General features: G+C 55.3%; 1 protein-coding gene across 1 annotated transcript; it reads left to right on the top strand.

Annotated features, from left to right (window-relative positions):
* Positions 1 to 3,772: 3,772 nt before the first annotated feature.
* On the top strand, positions 3,773 to 10,098 carry KLK14 (kallikrein related peptidase 14). The gene is made up of 7 exons (XM_033224278.1): positions 3,773 to 4,039; positions 4,125 to 4,186; positions 5,039 to 5,210; positions 7,427 to 7,680; positions 8,286 to 8,422; positions 9,081 to 9,244; positions 9,907 to 10,098. The coding sequence occupies exons 1-6, from the start codon at positions 4,014 to 4,016 to the stop codon at positions 9,231 to 9,233; spliced, it is 804 nt and encodes a 267-aa protein (XP_033080169.1). The 5' UTR covers positions 3,773 to 4,013; the 3' UTR covers positions 9,234 to 9,244; positions 9,907 to 10,098.
* The last annotated feature ends 611 nt before the right edge of the window (positions 10,099 to 10,709 follow it).

The raw sequence follows: 10,709 nt of genomic DNA, 5'->3' as shown, positions 1-10,709 counted from the left end.
ATGACGCCCCATCACTCTGAGCTCCAGACCTGAGTATCCCAAAGGATTCTGCTCTCCCCTACTCAGGATCATGCCACCACCCTCCCTGCAGCGCCAGGGCCCTACTCATCTTGGTCACTCCTCTCTCCTATGCTCTGGGCTCTCTCACCATCCTCCTGCCCCACGCTCACCTCCCTGCTACCCTGTCCACACACTGTCGGTCCTCCCTGGCAAACTCCTATTCATCTGCAGAACCCAGCTAAGACAGCCGCTCCTCCCGGAACCCTTTCCCACACCTGGGGCTCCATCCAGCCCCTCAACCTCCTCCGGGGGAGCACATGTGACACCAGATGGAGTTTCCTGTGGCCCCGCTGGCCTGTCTCACCAGACCGTGAGTTCACACAGGAGCAGTGACTGAGGCCCTGTGTTCATTCATTCATCAGATCTTTTTCAATGCCCATGGCACAGCAAACAAGATCGTGCCAAGCAGGTGGTAGAGTGGTGGAGCGAGATACCCCGGGAACCTAGAATGTTGTGGGAAGAGGACCCAGCAACCCGGCCACAGCACAGCGGGCGCTGAGGGCCGGGGTGGGGGCGGCGGGTCCTTGGGAGCCACGGGCTGTGAACTGGGTCTCATCAGCTACATCTCCAGCTGTGTCCCTACCTTTGAGCTGAAGGCCTTGGGGAGCCTTCCAGGCATTCTGTGCCCTGGCTCAGGCTCTGCATAAACACAAGAACCCCCTCTTTATTTGTTTGTTTGTTTTTGTTTATTTTGAGACGTAGTCTCACTCTGTCACCCAGGCTGGAGTGAAGTGGCTCAATCTTGGCTCACTGCAGCCTCTGCTTCCCGGGTTCAAGCGATTCTCCTGCCTCAGCCTCCTGAGTAGCTGGGGCTACAGGCACCCACCACCATGCCCGGCTCATTTTTTTTTTTTTTTTTTTTGTATTTTTAGTAGAGACTGGGTTTTACCATGTTGGCCAGGCTGGTCTTGAACTCCTGACCTCAGATGATCCACCCGCCTTGGCCTCCCAAAGTGCTGGGATTACAGGTGTGAGTCACCATGCCTGCCCACCCCCCGCCCACCCTTTAAAGAAAGGATTCTCTTGGATCCCAGGGATAGAGTGGCGTAAAGGAGCCGCTCTCGGGCTCCTGGGGGTTGACCAAGGCCTTCTGCTTAAGTAGAGTGTTCTTTTCAGGAACAGGGAGACCTTATGTTTACGAGGAAATTCTGTTTTATTTTTAACTTTTTCCTTTGAGATAATTACAGACTCACAGGAGGCTACACACACAGTGCAGGGAAGCTCCCGCACCTCCTTCCCCCCGTGGCGACACCTTGTGTAACTGTAGGTCCAGAATGGAAACCAGGAAATCATCACAGAAACCAAACTATTAATGAGACTGCACTGCGTGTTCATTTTTCACACGCGTTTCTTTGCACGTGTGTGCGCGCGCGCGCACGTGGGCTTCTGTATCTCTTTATCTCACGTGTAGAATCGTGTAATCACCGCCACATCCAGCGCAGAGATGATTCGTCACCACAGAGCGGCTCCCTCCTGCTGCCCCATCCCTGGATCCCAAGAGAATCCTTTCTTAAAAGAGGGGTTCTTGCCGGGCCGGCGGCTCACGCCTGTAATCCTTGCACTTTGGGAGCCCAAGGAGGGTGGATCATTTGAGGTCAGGAGTTTGAGACCAGACTGGCCAACATGGCGAAACTCCGTCTTTACTAAAAATACAAAGAAACGAGCAAGGCATGGTGGTGGGTGCCTATAGTCCCAGCTACTCAGGAGGCTGAGGCAGGAGAATTGCTTGAACCCGGGAGGCAGAGGTTGCAGTGAGCCGAGATTGAGCCACTTCACTCTAGCCTGAGCTAAAGAGCGAGACTCTGTCTCAAAATAAATAAATAAATAAATAATTTTTAAAAAGTAAATAAATAAAAAAGTAAAAAATAAAGAGGGGGTTTTTGTGTTGACACAGAGCCTGAGCCGTGGCAGAGGAGGCCGGGAAGGCTCCCCGAGGCCTTCAGCTCAAATAAAGCAGGACGGCCCGTAGTTCAACAGAAACAGTTCAGGAATCACAGAAGGGCACCTGGGGAGAGACGGGTGTGTGCATCCAGATGCAGGTGCACAGACAGTGCGTCCCCAGGTGCAGAGACAGATCCAGGCCAAGTACCAGCTCAAAGCGCCAACCTAGGTGGGTGTCCAGGTAGAGGGAGGCTGAGTCAGGCTGAGGCCAGGGTAACAGTCGGGGTAGCCGAGGGAGGCAGGCAGCCTCCTGAGTCATCACGTGGTCCAGGTATGGGGCTGCCCAGGCCCACAGACAGACAGAAGCATTGGGGAATTTAAGGGGCTGGGGGAGGGGCTGAGAAGGGTAGGCCCTCCCCCAAATGAGGATGGAACCCCCCCAACTCCAGAACCCCTCTGCAGGCTGGCCAGATTCCTTCCCCATCTCATTCACTCTCTCTCTCCTGTTCTCTACCCTCTACCATTTTGAATTTCCGAGCCCCGTCTCTTAAGACTCTGTCCTTCTGTGTCTGAATCTCTGTCCCCTTCCCTTTCTGGGTCTCTGTCCCTCTCCCTCTGGGTCTCTGTTCCCCTCTCTGGGTCTCTGTCACTCTCTCTTTGCATCTCCAGCTCTCACTTTGTCTCTGTACCTAGCTCTTCCCCACCCCTCTACAGAGCCCAAGTTGGGGAATGCCCGTTCTGGCACCAACCTTCCTGCTCCCTGCTGGGGCCTCTGCTCCCCCATCTCTCAGGAGTTGAAAGTGAGAAAGCAAGGTGGGCAGCTCTGCTCCAGGTCCAGGTATCTCCCGCCCACCTCCTGCCTGTCTTCCATCCCACCCCACCTCTCCATCTCTCCCTGGCGCTGCCATCCCTCATCTCTGCCTGTCTCTGTTATTGTCCCCATCCCCTGTAGGTGCCTGTCCTTCCTGTCTCCCCTCTGCCATCAGCCTGCCTGTCCTCTTTCTCCCACCATGTCCCGTTCTCTTCCACGTCTCATGCCTGCACTGCCTTCATCATCATCGCTGTTGTTCTGTGTGTTTGTGGTGAGTGCCTCATTGTGGGGGCGTCTCGGCCTCTCTCCTCTCTCTCCACTGTTTTCTCTTTCTGTCTCTGTCTCTCTGTCTTTGTCTCTGTCTCTCTCTGTGTCTCTCTGTCTCTGTCTCTCTCTCCATCTCTCCCTGTCTCTCTCTGTCTCTCTCTGTGTATGTCTCTGGCTCTCTCTCTGTCTCTCTGTCTCACTCTCTGTGTCTCTCTCTGTCTCTCTGTCTCTCTCTGTCTGGCTCTCTCTCTGTCTCTCTGTCTCTCCCTCTCTTTCTGTCTCTCTATCTCTCTCTCTCTCTCCCTGTCTCTCTCTGTCTCTCTCTGTGTATGTCTCTGGCTCTCTCTCTGTCTCTCTGTCTCACTCTCTGTGTCTCTCTCTGTCTCTCTGTCTCTCTCTGTCTGGCTCTCTCTCTGTCTCTCTGTCTCTCCCTCTCTTTCTGTCTCTCTATCTCTCTCTCTCTCTCCCCTACCGTGACTCCCTCTCTCAGTGCCTCTCTTCCTCCCTCTCTCAGCCCCTTCTTGCCCTTTCCTCTGAGGCTCCCCACCCTGGTTTCCTGACTCCACCACCAGATCCACCACCTCCAGCAACTGAGAACCCTCCCGTGCCCACCCTGCCCTGGTGTCCCTCCCAGGATTCCTTCTAGATTATAGCATCTTCCGGGGGCGGGTTCTCGTGAACAATTGTGGCTGCTTTTTTGGCCAGAGAGGGGAGGGAGGGGATGGGATCAGGGAGTTCTGGAATGGGAACTAGGCAATAAAAAAAAAAAAAAATCAGAAGCAGGGCAGCAGGAGGTGGGGGCAGGGCCAGCTGTCCCGACCAGGGATAAAAGGCTTTGCCAGCATGACTAGGAAGAGAGACACCTCCCCTCCTTCCTTCACCAACACATCAAGGAGGGACCTGCGCCCTGCTCCTCATCCTCCCGCCTGTCGCCCGCAGAGCCTACAGGCCCCGCCCTCCTGGTCTGTGGTCCCTACCTCTCTGCTCTGTCTTCATGTCGCTGAGGGTCCTGGGCTCTGGGTAAGTGGCCCTCACTGTCTCTCCCTCTCAGCCCCTGGTTCTGTTGAAGGTTCCTTCTCTCTCACTTTCTCTCTGCATTTGACAGAACCTGGCCCTCAGCCCCTAAAATGTTCCTCCTGCTGACAGCACTTCAAGTCCTGGCTATAGGTAAGAGAAGGGTTGGGTATGAGACAAGGGGGTCCCCTGGAGACTCTGAGAAGAGATGGGGAATGGGTCCTTGGGGCCCCTGGATGCTCATGGTGACCTCGTAAGAAAGAGCAGGGAGTGGTCTGGGGATCATGGCGGAGGAGCATGCTGGAGGCCTAAATTCCTAGTTGTGGAAGTGCTAGGAAATTGTGGGACTGGGGAGAGAGGTGTTTATAAGATCTGGTGCAAAATAAATAAGGAATCGTAGAGAACTATTAGGTCCTGAGTGGGCCATAACAGAAAGATCACAGGGTTCTACTTGACTGTGCTAGGAAAGAAACAATGTGGGAAAGATGTTTTGTTGTCAGAGGGAAGGTGGAGAAGGACGATGGGGTGGCGAGATCGTGGTGTGGGGTGTGCGAGGTGGCTGGGGGCAAGTGTGGGGCAAGAGCTGCTGGACCCTTGGGGTCCCACTGAGTGGAAACTTTGGGGAAGAGACAGGGAGGTCCTTGAATGTGTTGGGGAAGGACTCACTGGGGGGAAATGTGGCATATTTCGAGACGTGATCACAGAAATTATGGGAGCGTAGAGCTGAGGGTCGTAGATGTAGCAAGGCCCTGGATAAGGTGGCCATGGCACAAGATAAGAGATGCTACGGAGGTGACTTGGGAGGTGAGTCAGAAAACTCTCCGTGTTGGGGCAATAACGGGGTCAATGTTGGACATGTCTCACCCTGGGTGGGATGGATAGAAGTGGGCGGTTTAGGGGTTAGACCAAAAGGAAGGGGATTTGTCAGTTCTGGAATCCTACAAACTTGCGGAGTGGAGAGTGTTTGCTCATCTACTTTCCCCACCCAATCCTGTCCACTCCTAGACATGACACGGAGCCAAGAGGATGAGAACAAGATAATTGGTGGCTATACATGCACCCGGAGCTCCCAGCCGTGGCAGGCGGCCCTGCTGGCAGGTCCCGGGCGCCGCTTCCTCTGCGGAGGTGCTCTGCTTTCAGACCAGTGGGTCATCACCGCGGCTCACTGCGGCCGCCCGTAAGTGGCCCCCTCCCCTGTCCCTGTGTCCAGTGAATTCTAGAGTCTAAAGCCCTAGAACTGAGCTGAGAATCTGGATCTCTGTGTAGAACCCAATGTAGTGGCTGGCTCCTGGTTTGCGGTCTAGAGAAGAGCCTGGAACCAAAAACACAGCTCGGGATGTGGACTCCTCCGTAAATCTCGAACTCAGCATAGGTTCTGAAAGCAGATGGGCAGCTTGGAACCCACGGGCCTGCTGAGAACCAAACATCTAATCCAGTGATTCATCCAGAGGCCACGCATTACATCAAGACCAAGCTTAGCCCAATCCAGATTGGTGGCTGAATTCAGGACCCCGTCTACATTCAGAAATTAAGGACACTACGTAGAACTCAGAGCCCAGTTCAGGACCTACAGTCTAGCCATAAATCCAAAACTGGAACCCTGCTCACAGCTGGAACGTACAACTCTAAGAATAGAGGCAAAACCTGGAGGCTGTTCCGCATCCAAGGTTTAGTTCAGAGTCTAGTCTATAGCTCCGCTATGAGCAGCCTAGAATACAGACTTCAACCCAGTGTTTAAAGCCCAGAATGTGCCTGGCGCGGTGTATGCCTGTAATCCTAGCACTTTGGGAGGCCGAGGCGGGCAGATCACCTGAGGTTGGGAGTTCGAGACCAGCCTGACCAACATGGAGAAGCCCTGTCTCTACTAAAAATGCAAAATTAGCCAGGTGTGATGGTGCATGCCTGTGATCTCAGCTACTCAGGAGGCTGAGGCAGGATAATCACTTGAACCCAGGAGGCGAGGTTGCGGTGAGCCGAGATCGCACCATTGCACTCTATCCTTAGCAACAAGAGTGAAACTCCATCTCAATAAATAAATAAATAAATACATAAATAAATAAATCCCAGAATGGAGATCCTAATCGGAAGCCCCATATAAAACCTAGACCCCTCCTAAATTCTAGATCTGAACTTACAACCCAGACCCCAGCCAAGAAGTCAAAATACCTATAAGCCATGTCTATGCCATCAACAGAAGATCAGTCTAGAACCTAGAGATCAAAGCTCAGGCCAGAGTCTAGAATATAAAGGCCAGAATGCAAATCAGACTCTAGAATCTTGGATCCAGGCCATAACCTGGAGCTCCAACTAGAACCCAGAGCCCAACCTGAGGTCAAGGGCTCAGATCAGAGTCCAGAACCAAGAGCCCTATCATCCAATATGAAACAGACCTGTCGAATCAAGAGCTTAGACCAATGTTGAGAACCCTGACCCCAACTGGAGCACAGAGCTCATACTGTTGTCTAAGAACGGCTCAGAAACCAGAGTTTAATAAGGAACCCAGAGCACCACCCAGAAATTGGAGCTATCAGTGTGTCCAGAACCCATAGCCCAGGTCTTAATCCATCGCTCAAAATAAAACCCTCAGCCTATCGTAAAATAGAAATCTAACATCAGGCTCTAGAAATTAAGTCACAGCCGGGCACGGTGGCTCATGCCTGTAATTCCATTACTTGGGAGGCCGAGGGGGGCGGATCAGTTGAGGTTGGGAATTCAAGACCAGTCAGGTCAATATGGTGAAACCCCGTCTCTACTAAAAAATACAAAAATTAGCTGGGTGTGGTGGCGGGCACCTGTAGTTCCAGCTACTCGGGAGGCTGAGGTGGCTGAGGCGGGAGAATCACTTGAACCAGGAGCTGGAGGTCGCAGTAGGCTGAGATCGTGCCACCGTACTCCAGGCTAGATGACAGAGCGAGACTCCATCACAAACAAACAAACAAACAAAAAATCAAGTCATAATCCAGGTTCGATCTAGAATCCTGATCTTAGCATAGAGTCAAAAGTTTAAGATGTCTAGAACCCAGAGGCCAGACTAGAAACGGAATGGAGCCTACTCCAGAATATCAGTTCTGATTTACAGCCTAGAGTCATAATGCAGTTTCACTTAGAACTCAAAGCACAGAGCCCAGCACAGACCCTGGAATGGAGCCAAGCTCTCCCAATCATCACCTTCTTCCCAAGCCAGGAGCTGGAGCTCAGCCCAAGAGCGGAAGGATAGGCAGCTGGGGCTGGGCCAAGAGAATGCCCTGGTCATGGGGAAGGGCACAGGAGGCCAAGAATGCTCGGCCTGCAGTTAGTGAGAAGCAGGCTAGACCTCAGGGAATTGGGCCGGAGGGTGGGGAGGGGTCTCCGGCTCAGACCCTGAGCAGCACTTCTCTTGGGGGTCGTGGCCAGGATTCTTCAGGTCGCCCTGGGTAAACACAACCTGAGGAGGTGGGAGGCCACCCAGCAGGTGCTGCGTGTGGTTCGCCAGGTGACGCACCCCAACTACAACTCCCGGACCCACGAAAACGACCTCATGCTGCTACGGCTCCAGCAGCCCGTGCGGATCGGGAGGGCAGTCAGGCCCATTGAGGTCGCCCAGGCCTGTGCCAGCTCCGGGACCTCCTGCCGAGTGTCAGGCTGGGGAACTATATCCAGCCCCATCGGTGAGGACTCCTGCATCTTGGAAAGCAGGGGGCTGGGCCTGGACTCCTGGATCTGAGGGAGGAGGGGCTGGGCCTGGACTCCTGGGTCTGAGGGAGGAGGGGCTGGGCCTGGACTCCTGGGTCTGAGGGAGGAGGGGCTGGGCCTGGACTCCTGGGTCTGAGGGAGGAGGGGCTGGGGGCCTGGACTCCTGGGTCTGAGGGAGGAGGGCCTGGGGGCCTGGACTCCTGGGTCTGAGGGAGGAGGGCCTGGGGGCCTGGACTCCTGGGTCTGAGGGAGGAGGGCCTGGGGGCCTGGACTCCTGGGTCTGAGGGAGGAGGGCCTGGGGACCTGGGCTCCTGGGTCTGAGGGAGGAGGGAGCTGGACCTGGGCTCCTGGGTCTGAGGGAGGAGGGAGCTGGACCTGGGCTCCTGGGTCTGAGGGAGGAGGGGGCTGGGGAGCTGGACCCCTGGGTCTGAGGGAGGAGGGACTGGGGTCTGGACTCCTGGGTCTGAGGAAGCAGGGGTGGGCCTGGACTCCTAGGTCTGAGGGAAGAGGGGCTGGGCGCCTGGACATTTGGGTCTTATGGGAGGGAAGACCCAGTCATAATCCTGCAGTGCTCCCCTAGCCAGGTACCCTGCCTCTCTGCAATGTGTGAACATCAACATCTCACCGAATGAGGTGTGCCAGAAGGCCTATTCTAAAGCCATCACGCCTGGCATGGTCTGTGCAGGAGTTCCCCAGGGCGGGAAGGACTCTTGTCAGGTAAGGCTCAGGATGGGAGCTGGGGGAAGGATTATTTGGGACTGGGATTTAGGCAGACGATGTCAGGAGCATGGAAGTCTGCGTAGGTCTTCAAAAGAGAGTGAACCACAGGGACGGAGAGATTCCAATAGCCAGGCTACCCTGCTTCCTGGCCCTGTGCCTCCTGGGTAATGGACTCAAAGCATTCAAGCCTCAGTTTCCTCGTCTCTCAGGTGGGGATAACCCTCTTAGGGTAGTTGGTGGAGTACGATGAGGCAGGTTGGGGAAAGATCGCAGAGTGGCTTCTGCTCATATGGGTCTGGGAAAGGCTATGCTGAGGCTTCTAGAAATCTGAATGCATCCTTGAGAAAGGCAGAGACGGGGAAATAGAAAAAGAGAGACACACAAGTGTTCTATAGATGGAGTGAACAGAGAGGGGCCGGGTGAGACTCAAGGGACAGGCAGGTGCACACAGAGACAGAGCCAGACCCAGTGGAGAGGGAAGGAAGTGCCCTGACCTCTGGGACTGAGACCTCAGAGCTGGGGCAGGACTGTGTCCCTAACTGTCCACCGCAGAGTCTCTTCCTGTCTCCCTGACTATCTCTGCTTCTTGGGTTCTCTGTGCCGTGGCTCTAGCCACCTGTCCATCGGTGTCTCTATCTCTGTTCCTCCCCCTCAGGGTGACTCTGGGGGACCCCTGGTGTGCAGAGGACAGCTCCAGGGGCTTGTGTCTTGGGGAATGGAGCGCTGCGCCCTGCCTGGCTACCCTGGTGTCTACACCAACCTGTGCAAGTACCGAAGCTGGATTGAGGAAACGATGCGGCACAAATGATGGTCTTCACGGTGGGATGGACCTCGTCAGCTGCCCAGGCCCTCCTCTCTCCACTCAGGCCCCAGCCCCTCCTCCCTCAGACCCAGGAGTCCAGGCCCCAGCCCCTCCTCCCTCAGTCCCAGGAGTCCAGGCCCCAGCCCCTCCTCCTCAGTCCCAGGAGTCCAGGCCCCAGCCCCTCCTCCCTCAGACCCAGGCACCCAGTCCCCAGCCCCACCTCCCTCAGACCCAGGAGTCCAGGCCCCAGTCCCTCCTCCCTCAGGCCCAGAAGTACAGGCCCAGCCCCTCCTCCCTCAGACCCAGGAGTCCTGACCCCAGCCCCTCCTCCCTCAGACCCAGGCACCCAGTCCCCAGCCCCACCTCCCTCAGACCCAGGAGTCCTGACCCTAGCCCCTCCTCCCTCAGACCCAGGAGTCCAGGCCCCAGCTCCTCCTCCCTCAGACCCAGGAGTCCAGGCCCAGCCCCTCCTCCCTCAGACCCAGGAGTCCAGGCCACAGCTCTTCCTCCCTCAGATCCAGCAGCCCACGCCCCAGCCCCTCCTCCCTCCAACCCAGGAGCCCCGGTCCCTCCTCCCTCAGACCCAGGAGGACAGGCCCAGCTCCTCCTCCCTCAGACCCAGGAGCCCCAGGCCCCAGCATCCTGATCTTTACTCTGGCTCTGATCTCTCCTTTCCCAGATCAATTGCTTCAAGCGTTTTCTCCCCACCATGCCCCACCCTTGCTGTGTCACCATCACTACTCAAGACCAGAGGCACAGAAGGCAGGAGCACAGACACCTTAAACCAGCACTGCATTCCAAAGAAGACAATTTCTAACACGCTTAGTGTCTCTGAAACCAAATAAATAATGACAATAAAAATGGAATCATCCTAAGTTGTATTAATTCATCCATTTATTTATTTTTTATATTTTGAGACAAGGTCTTGCTCAGTCTCCGGCTGGAGTGCTGTGACACCATCATGGCTCACTGCAACCTCGATCTCCTGGGCTCCAGTGATTGTCTTACCTCAGCCTCCCGGGTAGCTGGGACCACAGGTGCCCGTCACCATGCCCGGATACTTTTTAAATTTTTTGTAGAGACGAGGGTTCCCTGCGTTGCTCAGGTTGGTCTTGAACACCTGACCTCAAGCGATCCACCTCCCTCAGTTTCCCAAAGTGCCGGGACTGCAGGTGTGAGCTGTCGTGCCCAGCCTCCTCCATTAATTTAATTACTTCAAGAAACAGGTACACAGTGGCTCCACCATGCCCAGCCGGGAGCTGTGTACTGACAAGTGGCTGCCTCCCTCTTTGCATGTTTTTCCTTGGGAGTCCCCCGTCCACCCCACTGTATCAGGTTTCTAGACGGAAACACCGCAGCCCTGCAGAGTGACCTTGAGCACGACTGCCTTCTACCAGCCTCCTCCCTGGAGCCCCTGTGGTCCAGGGCAGGGAACTAACTGCCTTGTTTCCTGGAAAATTCTATGCAAATGAAGATGTCCTC

This window comes from Trachypithecus francoisi, unplaced genomic scaffold, assembly GCF_009764315.1.
Source record: "Trachypithecus francoisi isolate TF-2019V2 unplaced genomic scaffold, Tfra_2.0 Lachesis_group12, whole genome shotgun sequence".
NCBI classification, from domain to species: domain Eukaryota; kingdom Metazoa; phylum Chordata; class Mammalia; order Primates; family Cercopithecidae; genus Trachypithecus; species Trachypithecus francoisi.
This window is presented reverse-complemented; position numbering and strand designations above follow the sequence as displayed.

Excerpts from the sequence above, each read along its gene's own strand:
- KLK14 (XM_033224278.1), top strand. The coding sequence starts at position 4,014 with ATGTCGCTGAGGGTCCTGGGCTCTGG. Across the intron at positions 4,187-5,038 it reads ACTTCAAGTCCTGGCTATAG|ACATGACACGGAGCCAAGAG; the intron begins GTAAGAGAAGGG and ends GTCCACTCCTAG. Across the intron at positions 5,211-7,426 it reads GCGGCTCACTGCGGCCGCCC|GATTCTTCAGGTCGCCCTGG; the intron begins GTAAGTGGCCCC and ends GGTCGTGGCCAG.